This window comes from Brassica rapa, chromosome A06 (genome assembly GCF_000309985.2).
Source record: "Brassica rapa cultivar Chiifu-401-42 chromosome A06, CAAS_Brap_v3.01, whole genome shotgun sequence".
Lineage (NCBI taxonomy): Eukaryota > Viridiplantae > Streptophyta > Magnoliopsida > Brassicales > Brassicaceae > Brassica > Brassica rapa.
Genome location: NC_024800.2, coordinates 23,963,169 through 23,978,463, shown reverse-complemented (window position 1 = coordinate 23,978,463; position 15,295 = coordinate 23,963,169). Strand labels below are relative to the sequence as shown.

Sequence of the window (15,295 nt, the reverse complement as noted above, 5' to 3'; positions counted from 1 at the left end):
TGCCTTTTACAATAGATTCGAAAACTTCTCTCTCTTGTTTTCTCCGATCTCTTTCTAAAAAGCTACAGATTTAAGATCTTTGTTCCGGTGGCCGGTGGCCTTCCGCCACCGGTCGCCTAACCTTTTGTTTTTTTTGTTTTCGTTGGGTTGTATTATACTCTCGTTTTCGCGTAGGTGACTCTCGTTTTCGCGTAGGCGACTCTTTGTTCGCATAGGCGATTTTGTTGTGTAGCTTCATCCAAATCGGAGTGTTTGTCATTCCTATTTTCTCCGATAAGGTTGAAGATGAATAAAGTTCTTGAAAGTTCTTTCCTTTCGCAGTTTCTTCGTGTTTAATTCCATCAATTATTTGATTGGATGCTTTGTTCTTTGTTTCAACTGAACATCCTTTTATAAGAGTCAGGCTTTACCGTTTTATATAGCCATAAATAGGCGTTCAAGGTAAAGCTTCTTTGTCAAGGGATGATTGAGTTTTATTGGGTTTCTTTGGTCCTTTTGAAGAAGATTTAGCAGAGTTGGTGTTTTGATAACAGTCCAACAAAAAATCTATCTTCATCGGATTGAAGTCTCTCTTGATTAAATCAACGAAGAATAAAGAATTTTCAGTCAAGTAGTTGAGGTTTGAGCGAAAGGTTTTGTGGCATCAGAGTTTTAATGAAGATATGAGACAGAGAAGGTCCCCAGCTAAATCTCCAGCAATTTTGTGATGCTTGGATGGAGCAAAGGCCATGATTGCCTTATTTGCTCTGTTCATATTTTAGAGAGATACTCCGGTGGGAGCAGGAATACGAGTTGCGGTGTAGAGAGATTTCTGGCGGTGGAGCTCTGAAGCGGTGACTGTGTCAGGCGTTAAATCCGTGTCAGACACGTGTCCAAGAAGTCTTCCACCTTGCAAAGGAAAAGAGCACGTGGAGAGTTTGAAGCTTCTCGAGTTTCCTTTTTAAATGGGCTGTATTTTACTATTATTTCTCTGTTTGGGCTTTTAACTTGTAAAAACTTGATGCCATCTTGTAAAACAATGCCTTACGGCATGTTAATGAAAACTCAAAGTTGACAAAAAAAAAAAAACCAAACGCCTTTTTTCCACAAAACTTTCAAAATCTAACCACCTTCTAAAGAAAAAATGAGACAGTGAAATTCAAATTTCAATTTAGAGTCTGCGATCTAACCGGCTGATTTGGCTGAAGAAGCAAATCGGAGATGAGCGGTGCGAGACTGTGCTCTCTGGTGGCGGAGCTAGGTTACGAAGGCGCCGGGAAGCTAGACCCTGACAGCTTCGAATGGCCGTTCCAGTACGACGACGCACGCCCTATCCTCGACTGGATCTGTTCCTCTCTTCGCCCCTCCAATGTCCTCTCCCTCCCCGAACTCTCCCTGTGCGTTCTCTCGATTTTTGCTCTTTCTCGTTCCGGAGCTCGATTGTTTCACTTCTCAATGTTGCTTTTTAATCAGATTCGGTTAGCTTTTAGTGAATTAGGTATATATTAGCTGATGAACCTCGCATTGATGTAATTAGTATAATACTTATATACGATTATTGTTGCTACATAGGTTATTTTCTCATTTCATCGATGATTTTCTCGATTTTAGTTTCAGCTGCATGTCATATTCCAGAAATGCAGTCATATATAAAGGTTTTCAATTGTATAATCCCTGAAGAATCCGGTGAATCGAAGGCTCTTTCATCCTAGCTATTCTATGAGAGTTATACTGCAAGATAGTTCTTCCTATGTAGTTAGTTTGTATATCAGTAGCTAATGGGTTGTTCTCTTGTTTCTGGATCTAGATATGAGCAGTTTCAAAGAGAAGGGAAGCTTTTAGAGGTAACTTCTTTGTGCCATTCTGCTTATTTTTTCTTTTTCGGATTTGAGAGTTCATGAAACCTATATGCGTTCGTCTTATGATGTTAATTCCTTGGCTTTTTTCACGGATTTAGGGCGAGGATCTAGACCAGGCCTATGATAGCATATCAGCATTTTCTTCCAGGAGAAATAATCAGGAGGCAGTTTTTGGAGCAGAAGAAAGCATAAAAGAAGTAAGGTTAGACCTTCATATCACACATTCGATTCCGTATTTCTGTTTCATGCTTTAAGGGTAGTTTGTACTATTATTATTTTCTCTGTTTTGAGGAAATTTTGCCAACATCTTAGTTTCTCGTCACTTGGAACGAGTACAACTGTCTCTTAGTGTGTGAAATCTCCTAATCATATCATGTGTATGTTTTGTTTACATATGAAGGTGCATTGTTAAATGTTATTTGTTCCTTGTGAAAAAGTGGCGTAATCTTATTGAGAAATTCAGTCTAATGTCACTTATCTCCTTAGGTCATCATGCGTCTACATGAGTGCTTTAGGTTTCTCTGACCTTGTGGTGTTTTATTTAAATGCATTTTGTTATTTCCTGTGAGGCTGTGAGAATTTTCCGTGTACTTTGTTTCACGTCACCTGGTTTTCAAGTATGACTACATTCAAGTTCTTATTGTGTGAGGTCTCCTTATGTCATCAGAGGTGTTATTTTGCTTACCTAGTCCTGTATACCGAATACCACATCAACACCCCCTAACAGTTTATTTCCAATCGACAGAGATGCAACTTTGGCGCATAAGGCTGAAGCTTTGGAGCTGCAGAGGCAGCTAAGAAGGTTACAGACACAATATGATTTACTAACTGGCCAATCTTCATCTCTGATTCAAGGGAGACGTGCTCGAGTTGCTGCTACTTCTGCTGTAACTGGACAGATAACAGCTATAGAAGACAGTTTGTCTGCTAGAAATTTGCAGGTTTGATACATGCATGCCCTTACGCAGGTGTCTGAGGGATTTGCAATTTTTGGTCTTTAATAAGTTTGTGATGTGTCCTTTCGGTATTTTCCTGTGATTTAGATGAATGGAGTTCTAGGAAGATTGGCTTCCACTTCTCAAGAGCTGGCGCATTATCATTCCGGCGAAGGTATCCTTCGTCCCCTTTCTCTATCTTTTGATTTAACATTTCCATATCTGGTGAGCTACCGGAAATCTGCTTTGAAGCTGAATATTTTAATTGGCTTGAATGCATTGTACTTTTAAATTAGCATTTGGAACTGTAGCTGCATAAGATAGTCGCGTTTAGTTAAAATGGGTTTGTATTCGTAGCCAGTATTTTAGTTATAGAACGATTCTATTTGTTATTTGTACTTAGAGTTTCACGTAGGCAGCGAGTTGTTTTTTCTGTAGTCATTTTTTTCTGGTTGATAGACAAAGAGTTGGGTTTTGACTTCTAAGTTAGTAGAAACTTTTTGTTACTGATTATTTTCAAGAACATGTATCGTGGTTAACTGCCATCAACTCTTTTTGCCAACTTAATTGGCTGTTTCACATGTGCAGAGGATGGAATCTACTTAGCGTACTCCGATTTTCATGCCTACTTGGCTGGAGATTCAGCATGCACAAAGGAGCTAAACCAGTGGTTTACTAAGCAGCTGGACACAGTAAGTGGATGGCATTAGTAGTGAATACCTTGCTGATGATTTCAGTTTCTCTTCATCATATAGGAAAGCCAATCTAGTTGAGATCTTATCCTTAGTATACCTAGTGAGAAATACCATAATTTGAAGAATTCTGAGAATGGAGAAAGTATCAAGTGTTATTTCTCTTGCACTTTTTTGTACTCTGTTTGATGTAATTTATCCACAATCATATCAGGGGCCATACCGTTTAGTTGCAGAGGAAGGAAAATCTAAATGCTCATGGGTTAGTCTCGATGATACATCAAACATGTTGCGAGGTAACTTTCCTACAGTGTTATCTTTGTCTTCATATACTATTGTTTTGCCTGAAATGCTCATATCCTTGTGCAGTTATGCAACTCCCCCTCTATGATAGAAATCATATATCTTGTTATGGTGTATAGTTTCTGACTTGTTTGAAGCTATTGTGCATCTATAACTTGTCTGTTTACAATGCAGCAGATTTGGAAAAGTCACAACATGAACGTGTATCTGAACTGCAGCGGCTTCGATCCATGTATGTATTGCGTGGTACTCCTACAGTATAATTTTTAGCTTTCACGTTACTTACGTCCAAAGGTCTCTCTTGTTACGTGGCCAAGCCAGGGATATACTAGAGACCACTCACTGCATAATTTTTCTTATGAATTTTTCACGCATACAAGTTTTCTCACTGTCAAAGATATATTCCTATTGTTCACAGCTTTGGAACAAGTGAGAGACAATGGATTGAAGCCCAGGTCGAGAACGCTAAGCAACAAGCTATTCTCTTGACACTGAAATCTCAAGTAACATCAGTTGAGGCTCATATTCATTTTGATCTACATTCTCTAAGGTAGAAAAGCAATATATTGACAATATCATCGTTGAGTCATTCTCTCTGTCATACTTGATTCATGTGATCATGTTCTTACTTTGGCAGGAGAAAACATGCAGATCTAGTCGAAGAAATCTCGACCCTTTATCAGAAAGAAGAAAAACTCTTATCTGAGGTCTGTTCATGTACCCAATGCTTAACGTTTCAAGTTTTGTGTTTCTAAACTATAAGGTGTATGACTTTAATTTCGTAACTACATATTTGCTTAATATGTTCTTCCTTGCAGACTATTCCTGAACTATGTTGGGAGCTCGCTCAACTCCAGGACACCTATATCTTGCAAGGTACTCAGCATTTACTCTCTGCTATTTACTTGTAGCTTTTGGATGATTTTGAGATTTCATATGCTTTTACTCACCATAACCTTGTAGGTGACTACGATCTAAAGGTCATGCGTCAAGAACTGTATATCAGTAAACAGAAAGTGGTATGTTGGGTCGCCACAAGACTGCGTGGTTTTCATGTTTGAGATACTTTCATTCTGTCGTTGATATTCCGAAATTTTTTTCGCAGTTCATCAATCACCTGGTTAATCAGCTTGCAAGACACCAGTTCTTGAAATTAGCATGTCAGCTAGAAAAGAAAAACATGCTTGGAGCATTCTCTCTGCTAAAAGTAATCGAATCCGAACTCCAGGGTTACCTCTCCGCCACAAGAAGCCGTGTGGTATGTTCATATCCATAGTTACAGTCCATGCTTTCCTACAATTATGGGAATAATGAAACTAATTTTATCTTTGCACTATATATACAGGGACGGTGTTTGTCACTGATCCAAGCTGCATCTGATGTCCAAGAACAGGGAGCAGTGGATGACCGTGACAGCTTTTTACATGGAGTTAGAGATCTATTGAGCATTCACTCAAGTAGTCAACACTATCATTTTACAAAATTATTCTCCTTTGCGTGATATCTCCCAACCTAATTGAGGCTGATGATTTTCGTCTATAGATGTCCAAGCCGGGTTATCAACTTATGTCTCAGCTCCAGCCATCATTCAGCAGATAGTTTCTCTTCAATCGGATCTATCATCTCTTCAGTCTGACCTCGAGAATTCCCTTCCAGATGACAGAAATAGATGCATTAACGAGCTGTGAGTCCAAAGTCATCATAACATTCCTCAACTTCTTCCACAGAAACAAGTATTTATTATGATCATGTCACTGTTGCCTCTCTCCGTTTCTCAGGTGTACCCTTATTCAGAATCTGCAGCAACTTCTCTTTGCATCTTCAACTACGGCACAGCCCATATTGACACCATGGGTAAAAGAAATCTGAGTTCTCTATTACCAATTTCAATCCTTCACCTAAAGACCTGGAATTTTGATTTATGTTGTTTCTCCCATGTAATGTAACATTAGCCGCTGATGAAAGAACTTGATGAGATGGGAAAAATCAACTCCAAACTCTCTGCAGCAGTGGAGGAGGTAACGTTAGAGCACCGCGAGAAAAGGGAGGTGAGCCTTAATCTACTCATTTTGATTCCTCTCTCACGAACGAAGACGTCTGTATCGTATTGGATATAAAATTTGAATAAACTCAGCTCCTTAAAATATTTATTGTTGCAGATCGTCAAGCATCACTCCAAGGACGTGGAACTTCAAAGACGAGTATTCATGGACTTTTTCTGCAACCCAGAGAGACTTAGAAGCCAAGTGAGGGAACTTAATGCACTGGTTCGTGCTCGCCAAGCCTCATCTTAGGTCCTCACCACAAGTATATATAGCACATGTTATCTCTCGTTTGCCAATTCACTTACTCTATGATTGTATACAAAGCGTTTTCTCTCCGTCTTTTTCTCGTTTGCCTGTCTACTCTTCATTTTCTGAGATGTCTATGGATTTGTACTATTTACTGCCCGACTTCTATTGTTTCCAAGTTCCATGAGCAAAAACATTTCTATTTACTTATCTTCTCCTTGGATTATTTTGAGATTTTACTCTGATTGTGAAAATGAACTACATAGTCATTTATCAAAAGATTCATAACACTCTTTAAGGTGAAGAAGGGGATTACAACACGCGATGCTAATGCTCCAAAAAAAAGTATTGTTTACGAAATATAATCACACTGTAAATGCAGCACGGTTTCTCCAAGTGTATTGTGGTTGACGGTCTCTTATGCGAAGCCATGTTGTGCCAAATAAGCTACTACTTATGGGGATACTGCGTAGAGATTATGACCATCTGCTACAACAACATTTCCGTTAACACACTGAAATAGATGCCAAAACGATCAAATTCAGTCCCGAGTGTATCTCTCAGCATCAAATGGCTGTCTCTGTGCATTCCAATTTGAGTCTCTAGCGTCCGGTGCGGCGTTCATTGGTGCAAAGGCTGCAACATAAGAGAGATATTACAGAAACACAACTGATGCGAACACACGGTAGCAAATAAACTCACTAGGTAGGTACGTATGTATGGAAGAAACATATACAGATGAGGTGTATTCAGAATACTCAAAGATGCATATCTGTCTACAGAAACCAGACATGGTCTATATGGCAGAAAGATCAACAACCTCGTAGACAAACTACCACACCCTCTAGCGCTGATTGTAGACAACAGATGATAATCTATCTAATTTCATATTCACCTTTCCCCGTAGCTGGAGGCTGAAAATACTAAGCAACTTCCCCACTTATGATATATCCCAGCATCGGACTTATATGCAACAACAACATGGATCAACTACTCGACAAGAACTTTGTCACATATCATATACTATATAGCTCAACATTTGTTCATGCATGAATACAAAAAAGATACTTGTTAATGTATAAGTAGAACTCACCTTTTTCTCTCATTCTCCTTTCTCTGTCATATTCAAACTTGTCCCGGATTTGATTTACTTTGTCCCAGTTACCATCGCCTTGTTGCGTTGTTCTATTAACAAACCCCTGCTCCTGCTTTCACATCAGATTGTCAGACGAATCATCAAATGTCAAGAATACAAGAAACCAACAAAACAAAATCAAAACTTTTTTTTTTACCTTTGTTGGATCATTAAATGTCCGCCTGTTCCTGTAATGAAAAGTGAACCAAACCCATCAATATAAATACACACCATGAAACTGGCGAATAAGCAACGGTCAAAAGAAGAACCTGTATGGATTAAAATCTTCATCGTCTTCCTCAGCAGACTCGTAATTAGCATGATCCCTAGCAATCTTCTTGGAGTATCCTTCATCCCAGTAAAGCCTCTCCCAGTTTTCCCTAAGTTCATTGTACAGCTCCATGTACTTCTTGCACCATGGCTCATGCTCCTATCGTTCACAACTCAATCAGAATTACTAATCACAACCACTTCTAAAACCCTAAAATTGTGAAAAGGGACCGACCGATTCTTTGAGGACGAGGCGAGTGCGGCGCATGAACTGCTCGCGGAGCTGCTTGCGGCGCCTGTTGGGGATATTGTCTCTGGGGATGGTGAATCGCTCGCGGAGAGGGACGTGATCGCCGATCTCGTGCATCTCTCCGTCGACGATCCACCACTCCGACTTCTCTTCCTTCTTTTTGAGCGGCGGAGAGTGGGATTTGGTTCGCCGTCTCGGCTGACCTGCCTCCGTTCTGAAGAATTGGAGAAGGGGGGCGCCGTTACGGAGAGACGGTGAGGCGGAGACGAGGCGTTTAGCGACGGAGAGCATATCTGTGTTTTCCGGCAGCTGGGAGAGTGGTTAAGTGAGAGAGAGCCGTCGCAAGTGAAGAGAGCTGAGACGACCTACTTGGGGGTTTATGATTTACGAATAAAACCGGAACCAATATGTTTGGTTTGGTTTGAAACTACCAAACCGAAATTAATCTCTCTATCAAAAAATTGTTTTATGAATTGACTGTCACCTCACCTACTGTTAAATTTTCATACTATAAATGTCGTAAACGAAAGAAAAATTTCTATAGACTTCAAATATTAGAATCACCAACTGTTTCAAGTGTTTAAATACATTATATTTTGTATTATATCATATAGTTTATACTAAAACAACTTTAAATCTTTGGTTAATATATCAATGGTGATGATTGGTTCGAATGTGGCTTAAATAATTTAACTGTAGATGTTTAGCTGTGGATAAATTGGTTGTAGTTGTAAAGTTGTTATTTTAGACTTTTTCTCCAGGAACTTTTGATGTAGTTAAATTTGTTGTACTTGTAACTTATCGGCTGTAGATATTTTATTATAAAATATATGAAATATGTGTTGTATATATAAAATTATTATTTTATATGAATTAAAATAATTTATATTAATATTTTTCTTATAAATTATCAAAATTTATTGTAATTTAAACTGTGATATGTAAATAATATTTATATTATTTAAATATCTTAATAATTAAAAAACACTCAAATTCAAAATTAAAATATTTATAAAAGTTTTTATTATGATTATATAATTTATTTGATATTATAGATATTTTTTTCATTTTACAGATTCTACAGCCTATAATAAGATGATGTAGTATTTTTGCCTAAAATACATAAGAAACAATTTTATTTTTTGTTGTAGCTTTAAAAATAAAGATAAAGCATGATTGGTAAAACTAAATAAAACTTGATATAGATTTTAATTTTTAAAAGTAAAGCTACAACATAATTGGTAAAATTTAGTGATTTAAAAATAAATAAAGCTAAAGTAGCGAGATAAATCCCAACCAATTACCCCAAATGATTTCATTTCTGTTCCATAATCTTCCAATATAGTTGAAGTTTCAGGATTTTCCTTTATTTTTACAAGTTTATCGAAATTTTGAAACTCTAATTTATGCTCATTGTATATTTTCTTCTAGAACACAATATTTGACTGAGAGAGACTCATTTCTTGTTCACTGTTTTAGATTTTTATCATTTGAAACAATAGGCTATCTACATCATCAAATTTATTTGATAATTTGTCTTACATGTTATAAAAAAGTAATCTAACAATTATATAACAACAACAACATTTCTTGTTCACTGTTTTAGATTTTTATCATTTGAAACAATAGGCTATCTACATCATCAAATTTATTTGATAATTTTTCTTACATGTTATAAAATGTAATCTAACAATTATATAACAACAATAACACTTAATAATTTTAGGAAGTGTGATAATTCTATTGTGTTCTTTTGGATATACCAAATGTATATGATCCAAAGATTTGCACGCATGATAGGAATCTAGAACACAAATAGCTTTTCAACTTATAATTTGCTTACATGTTATAGAAGCAACAAAGGGAAATAGATTTATTTATCATTTTATTGTCAAAGGTCTGCACACATATGTGTTCTCTGGCCCTTATCAGAGCCTAACGGAAGAAATAGTACCGACACTAGTGCCGGTCTTAGCCGGATCAAGAGGGAAGTAAAACGGATAAAACTCATACCGGACATAGCAACTACTGTACAACACACGACATCCCTTCTTGTTGTGACAAGCCCCCATGAAGCTCTGGACCGCAGTTGCAAAACACTGTGCGCAATCTAATGCGCTCAAGTCCCTAGTACACTGAACCAAACCGTTTAGTGTCACAAACGGTGTCAGCTTTGTCTTACCTTTACCTAAACCTTGACTCTCACGCAAAACCGCTTCAGACCTAATTTTATCAAAGAGTTTCCCGAGTTCATTATCGAACGTTTTGGGATCTGTTTCGGTTACGTTAGCGACGTTGTAGTATATGAGACCAGCACCCGTGTCGAGCTTCCCTATGAAATTCTCTTGGCTGTAACGCAAGAAGCAGAAGTCGTACAAGATCCTTGCGTCAGATTGGTTCGGACAGACCTCACGGATTTTCTTGGCAGCGTCTTGGATGCAGGTGGTGCAATCGGTCTTGCTGATGTCACCTCTGCATTGAGCAAGTCCGTAGACATTGTCTTTCTTGTTGTAACTTGAGGAAGTTGTTGTAACGAAGCCTTGTGAAGGAGTCTTTGAGACGAGGGTAGCGAGAATAGAATCGATGTTCTTGGAGATTTGGCTGCTGCTTGAGACGTTTGAGTTTTTGTTGCAGAGGTCCCATATTGAATCTGCGGCGGAGCAGCTGCATACAAGGGCCAATAGAAGGAGACATCTGGAAATGAATGTCTTCATTTTTTTGGTTTAATAAACTACTTTGTTTTTTTGTGTGGGTGTATATCTTGAATTATTCACTAGGAGGAGAGCCTATTTTATAACAAACGTTATCTATTCTAGAACGTGATATCTCTAAAAGTCGGTCAAAACGCACATCGGCAAGTTGGAAGTTGGAAAATTATTGTTTTACAAAAATAAAATACAATTATGATACACAGACAAAGTCTATATAGCAGCCAAATACTTGTGACCAATCTTTTTTTTTTTTTTTGGCAACACTTGTGACCAATCAAACTAATGAATTCGTCAACTTATGCCCTCACCAGAGATTGGTATTTTGGTATTTGTTTAATGACAAAATAGATCAGAATGTATAAAAAGGAAGTATTAATTAGCTGGAAGATTTCTAGATGGCATCACGCGAAGGTCAATATAAATGGAGCAGAAATTGTTGACTGTGGATGACTGATAATCTTATTGCTTCAACGTCAACGTTAACGCGAAAGTGGAGCAACGTCGACCACTTGTCTCTTTGTAAAAAGTCTCCACGCCTAATAAACAAACATCCCTACCAGGCTACCATTGAGGGACCATGATCTTTTATAATGGCCATTTTCTAACTTTTTTATGGTGAGATGAAGTTGAGCTCTTGTGCATTGATAAGAACCTGTAAACGTGGAAACGTAATGAATCTGAACGAGGAACGATGCTTCTATATATCTACTGGTGTCCAATTTAAACTGTTTGGTTCATATTAATTTGATGTTCATCTTTAGAAAAATATTTTAAGAACTTCTCTTTCTCTTAGGTTTGTAAATGACTAAAGTTTGTATTCAACATCGGATTTATTAATCACTCGAAGATGAAGTGAAAGAGAAAGAGAAGTTCTTAAAATATTATAGCCATGATGTACTATTATCCCCTATATATTATTCGAAAAGCATTACAATTTCTTTTCGTAGCCACATGTCATCACTATGATGATTCTTAGAATCATTAGAAAAATATATTGATACATCTAATTATATAATATATTTTTTTATTAAACTAACCATAAATTCATTATTAATGTTCTTTATAATTTCCTTAAATAAAAATTACGGAATTGCCTAATATGGCTAACATATATATGATACTTAATGATTTTGAATAATAAACATTTGATAAAAATTAGTGTATCTTCTATCATATTTGTTTAATTTTAAACTATTAAAATAAATTAAACAACCACAATAACCATATAATTAAAATTTAGATTTTTCTGTATATGTTATATTTTGGATTTTTAAAAATGAATATAATCTACTAAAACTGTTAAAAATCTCACATTCAAATTTTGTGATCCATGGTTAAAATTTTTGTTATGAAAAAATACAAATGATTACAAAATCATATAAGTAAAAAATCTAATTTAAATAATTATTAATATATATATATATATATAATATCATTTTAAATTAAATTATAAACCATATCAAATACACAAATATTTTAATTTCGAAATTTAATCTGAACAATTTTTTGATAAAAGATTTGAATGAACATTGACAACTTAATTTTTTTTTTAAATATAAATTACTAAAACTATTAATCTCATGAAAATTTTATTATCAGTAATTTAAAGTTTTTACTATAAAAGATACAAATAATCAAACAATCATATGAGTAGAAAGCATCATTTAATAGACATTAATATTAAAAATTCAATATGTATGATAATATCATTTAAAATTTAATTACATATCCTATCAAATAGAAAAAAAAATGTTTGGATTAATAAATTGATTTAATTATATGTTCGCACCAATTTAATTATATATGTAATAATTAACGATTTTTAATTATTCAATATATATTTATTATTTCATGTAAAAACATATAGTATATATAATTATTTATATATATAATGTTCATCCCCTGCAAGGCACATGTCTTAACCTAATATATCTATTATAATTAGTCATCTTTATAGTACATCATCATTACAAGTGCTACAAGGAGCACAATACATAATAAAGCAGGAAGAATGTACTCTATTCGACGAGAAGTGTGCAGAGACCCCAAATTGAGAAGAATATCTTTTTAAGGTTGCTAATTGCAATGTATGGTTTGGTCATATCGTTTCCAATACAATAGGTTTAATCATTTCTACCAAGTTCCTTATTTTGGAATCGGTCATATTCTATTTAATCTAGTTTTGTATTTGCAACGGTTTTGTCCGTTCTTCCCATATTTCTACAACGTTTTTTTAGGTCGTTATGTCTATTTCATTCCATGTTTAACACGTAAATATATTTTAAACAAATAATCAAAAAAATAAATGTATTCTGATAACATAAATAACCAAATCAAAATTTTAATCATTTACAAATATAATTCGGAAATTGGGATCACTATTTCCCATTTTAAAGCCTTACTGTAAAGCTATAATAGCAAAAAGGTTCAGAGGACTTCTGGGCCTAGAGAGAGTTCAGAGGAGTCACTCTGATGCCCAACATCATAATGGGTCATATACACAAACAAGCCCATCAACAATTCTCCCAAATCATATTTGGAGATTATCTGATTTATTATTAACGGAATAAAACAGAAGACAGACAGAACAGAGAGAGAGAGAGTCATCAATCACATGGAAGGTTGTGGATAAAACAAAACAGCAACTCTCCCTCCCTCCATACACGACGACCCACCCCCACACACTCTTCTCCTCTCAATCTTCATCACTTACTGTGTTCTATATCAGAAGAATCGTATTCTTCAAATAAATAAAAAAACTCATCTATTTTCATGGAAGCTAGAAGACTCGCGATCCTCTGCTCCCATCTCAACCCCTCTGGTCCGTACCCAGCCCGAGACTCGATTCTCAGGGTTTCCGATTGTAGCTCCAGCGAAGACAAGGTGGAATCATCCAATCTCCAAAACGACTGCGTTTTCTGTAAGATTGTCCGTGGCGAGTCTCCATGTCTCAAGGTCTAAACTTTCTGTTTTTTTTTTCCAGTTCCTTACGCATATAACAGAACTAACAAAAGTCTCTCTTTTTTTTTGGGGGAAGCAGTTGTACGAGGATGATATGTGTTTGTGTATTTTGGATACGAGTCCTCTTATCCATGGGTAATCAAATTCTCATTTTACTACTAAATCTTTGATTAGTGGATTGCATTATGAATATGTTTTTTGCTTTATTGAATTCCAAAAGCTATCAACTTTCTTTTTATAATCTGTGGCATGTTTCAGGCACTCACTTATCATTCCAAAGTTACATTATCCAACTTTAGAGGAAACACCTCCCTCAGTAAGTTCCTCTTTCTTTCTTTCTTTCTTTCTTTCTTTTTTTTGCTAAAGGTTTTTTTTTTTGCTTATTTTGAATCCTATCAATCGCATTAGTTCGTTTGTTTTGTGATTTTTATATATATGTGGGCAAATGTCTGCTTTGTTGGGGAACTTTTTATTTACATCAGAAAGTATGTATATGCGAGTGTATATAAGATATTGATTAAAGGTCTCCTCCAAGGAGCATGCAGGTAGTTGCTGCCATGTGTTCTAAAGTGCCTCTTATCAGTAACGCCATCGTCAAAGCTACTGACAGTGGTATGTTCTGTCTAATCTTCCTAAACATCTGCATTTGGTTTAGCCACTTGTTGTCATGCTCCAATGAACCAAGTTTTTGATTCTCATTTGTGTGTTTTCTAAATTGTTTCATCAGATTCATTTAACTTGTTGGTTAACAACGGAGCAGCAGCTGGGCAAGTCATATTTCACGTAAGCTACATACTCACATTTTCTGCTTCTCTTTAATCCCTGAGGAGGGAAGTTTCTGTTAAACACTTCTCTTTCTATTTTGCAGACACACATTCACATAATCCCTCGTAAAGAACGTGACTGTTTATGGACTTCTGAGGTACAAAACAAGATAAAACATTATCTTTTGAAAGGTTTATGAAAGTTGTCTGATTTGGTGGTGTTTTTGTTAACAGAGCTTGCATAGACACACACTGAAACTGGACAAGGAAGCATCTCAACTGGCGTCTCGTGTTCGAGAACAATTGTGCAGACTTCCTGAAGAACAATTGGTTCAGCCCTCATAAGTCCCCTCTTCAAGAGACATGTTGTTGTGAACTTTACAATTACAATGTGCCAACACAAAAAGTATATTCTGTATAGTTCATTTTCAGCTTCATCTTCATTTTATATAATACATTCTTCAGTCTGTTTGGTTAGTTTATCAGGGTTTCAAGCTTTGAGGTACGTATAAAAGGTCATTAAGTAGAAAAAAAAATCACGCAATAAAGAGTGTGTACACAAACCTTATCCAGTACAATTTTCAAAACTGTACTTCACCAAACCTACTTCTCTCAAGTCGTTAGGCAAATGTTACATCATTGTGTTTCCTAGATGTTAACCAATTGCATTCATACATGTACTGTACATGCATATCCATTTTATCCACAATTAATGTCATAAATTAACAAATATATATATTAGTTTCTTTATCTTGCTTGTACTTCTTGTTAACTTATAACCTATAAGGCTATAAATGTAGCGGCTGATCTATCTGTAACCAGGCAGCATTGGTCCAACAGCACAGGCTGCACAAATGAAGTCAACGCGTTGAAAGGGTCGGTGGTTTTTTACAGCTGCGGAATAAGAGATTGTTATTAAAGGTTAGATGTATTGGGCCTATAAATGTTCAAAGCCCAAATATAAACAAAACTAGGTGACACAAGACCTATGTTTAGAGTCATGAGTCGAACTCAAGCATTCACTAGAGAGTCATGGAGACAAAGCGCACGTCACCTCATCAAATATTTTATCATATAAGAGTCCAAGATTTCTACTCAATCTTATTGTTATTGATGCAGTAAAGAGAGATAATGTTTTTTAGTCT

At 35.9% G+C, this 15,295-nt stretch overlaps 4 protein-coding genes across 6 annotated transcripts; 2 read left to right on the top strand and 2 right to left on the bottom strand.

Annotated features, from left to right (window-relative positions):
- LOC103874962 (AUGMIN subunit 3) lies at positions 1 to 6,273 on the top strand. Of its 2 annotated transcripts, none has more exons than XM_009153399.3 (18): positions 1 to 1,376; positions 1,787 to 1,823; positions 1,937 to 2,040; positions 2,584 to 2,779; positions 2,882 to 2,948; positions 3,362 to 3,465; positions 3,680 to 3,761; positions 3,943 to 4,000; positions 4,187 to 4,318; positions 4,406 to 4,475; positions 4,587 to 4,644; positions 4,732 to 4,787; positions 4,874 to 5,026; positions 5,114 to 5,225; positions 5,311 to 5,452; positions 5,547 to 5,622; positions 5,721 to 5,816; positions 5,928 to 6,273. In XM_009153399.3, exons 1-18 carry the CDS (start codon positions 1,201 to 1,203, stop codon positions 6,060 to 6,062), a joined length of 1,854 nt encoding a protein of 617 aa, XP_009151647.1. In that variant the 5' UTR covers positions 1 to 1,200; the 3' UTR covers positions 6,063 to 6,273. The 2 variants fall into 2 exon arrangements, with proteins under 2 accessions (XP_009151647.1, XP_009151648.1); XM_009153400.3 differs by having other exon boundaries at positions 2 to 1,376; positions 3,946 to 4,000.
- A 28-nt stretch (positions 6,274 to 6,301) lies between these two features.
- On the bottom strand, positions 6,302 to 8,095 carry LOC103874963. Of its 2 annotated transcripts, none has more exons than XM_009153401.3 (5): positions 7,700 to 8,095; positions 7,464 to 7,624; positions 7,352 to 7,382; positions 7,153 to 7,267; positions 6,302 to 6,695 (listed from the first exon to the last, which is right to left on the bottom strand). In XM_009153401.3, exons 1-5 carry the CDS (start codon positions 8,003 to 8,005, stop codon positions 6,601 to 6,603), a joined length of 708 nt encoding a protein of 235 aa, XP_009151649.1. In that variant the 5' UTR covers positions 8,006 to 8,095; the 3' UTR covers positions 6,302 to 6,600. The 2 variants fall into 2 exon arrangements, with proteins under 2 accessions (XP_009151649.1, XP_009151650.1); XM_009153402.3 differs by having other exon boundaries at positions 7,153 to 7,264; positions 7,700 to 8,094.
- A 1,416-nt stretch (positions 8,096 to 9,511) lies between these two features.
- Positions 9,512 to 10,513, bottom strand: LOC103874964 (cysteine-rich repeat secretory protein 55). Its single transcript, XM_009153403.3, has one exon. It carries the CDS (start codon positions 10,426 to 10,428, stop codon positions 9,643 to 9,645), a length of 786 nt encoding a protein of 261 aa, XP_009151651.1. The 5' UTR covers positions 10,429 to 10,513; the 3' UTR covers positions 9,512 to 9,642.
- Positions 10,514 to 12,895: 2,382 nt separating this feature from the next.
- On the top strand, positions 12,896 to 14,627 carry LOC103874965 (adenylylsulfatase HINT3). Its single transcript, XM_033273836.1, has 8 exons — positions 12,896 to 13,138; positions 13,198 to 13,380; positions 13,466 to 13,521; positions 13,645 to 13,702; positions 13,932 to 13,998; positions 14,114 to 14,169; positions 14,255 to 14,308; positions 14,385 to 14,627. The coding sequence occupies exons 2-8, from the start codon at positions 13,198 to 13,200 to the stop codon at positions 14,493 to 14,495; spliced, it is 585 nt and encodes a 194-aa protein (XP_033129727.1). The 5' UTR covers positions 12,896 to 13,138; the 3' UTR covers positions 14,496 to 14,627.
- Positions 14,628 to 15,295: the final 668 nt, after the last annotated feature.

What these genes read in the sequence shown, in the direction of transcription:
- LOC103874962 (XM_009153399.3), top strand. Translation starts at nt 1,201, where the DNA reads ATGAGCGGTGCGAGACTGTGCTCTCTGGTGGCGGAGCTAGGTTACGAA. An exon ending in GGACACCTATATCTTGCAAG is followed by an intron (nt 4,645 to 4,731) that starts GTACTCAGCATT and finishes ATAACCTTGTAG; the next exon opens with GTGACTACGATCTAAAGGTC. An exon ending in AATAGATGCATTAACGAGCT is followed by an intron (nt 5,453 to 5,546) that starts GTGAGTCCAAAG and finishes TCCGTTTCTCAG; the next exon opens with GTGTACCCTTATTCAGAATC.
- LOC103874963 (XM_009153401.3), bottom strand. Translation starts at nt 8,005, where the DNA reads ATGCTCTCCGTCGCTAAACGCCTCGTCTCCGCCTCACCGTCTCTCCGT. An exon ending in GCCTCGTCCTCAAAGAATCG is followed by an intron (nt 7,625 to 7,699) that starts GTCGGTCCCTTT and finishes TGTGAACGATAG; the next exon opens with GAGCATGAGCCATGGTGCAA. An exon ending in CATTTAATGATCCAACAAAG is followed by an intron (nt 7,268 to 7,351) that starts GTAAAAAAAAAA and finishes CTGATGTGAAAG; the next exon opens with CAGGAGCAGGGGTTTGTTAA.
- LOC103874964 (XM_009153403.3), bottom strand. Translation starts at nt 10,428, where the DNA reads ATGAAGACATTCATTTCCAGATGTCTCCTTCTATTGGCCCTTGTATGC.
- LOC103874965 (XM_033273836.1), top strand. Translation starts at nt 13,198, where the DNA reads ATGGAAGCTAGAAGACTCGCGATCCTCTGCTCCCATCTCAACCCCTCT. An exon ending in TAGAGGAAACACCTCCCTCA is followed by an intron (nt 13,703 to 13,931) that starts GTAAGTTCCTCT and finishes AGGAGCATGCAG; the next exon opens with GTAGTTGCTGCCATGTGTTC. An exon ending in CGTCAAAGCTACTGACAGTG is followed by an intron (nt 13,999 to 14,113) that starts GTATGTTCTGTC and finishes TTGTTTCATCAG; the next exon opens with ATTCATTTAACTTGTTGGTT.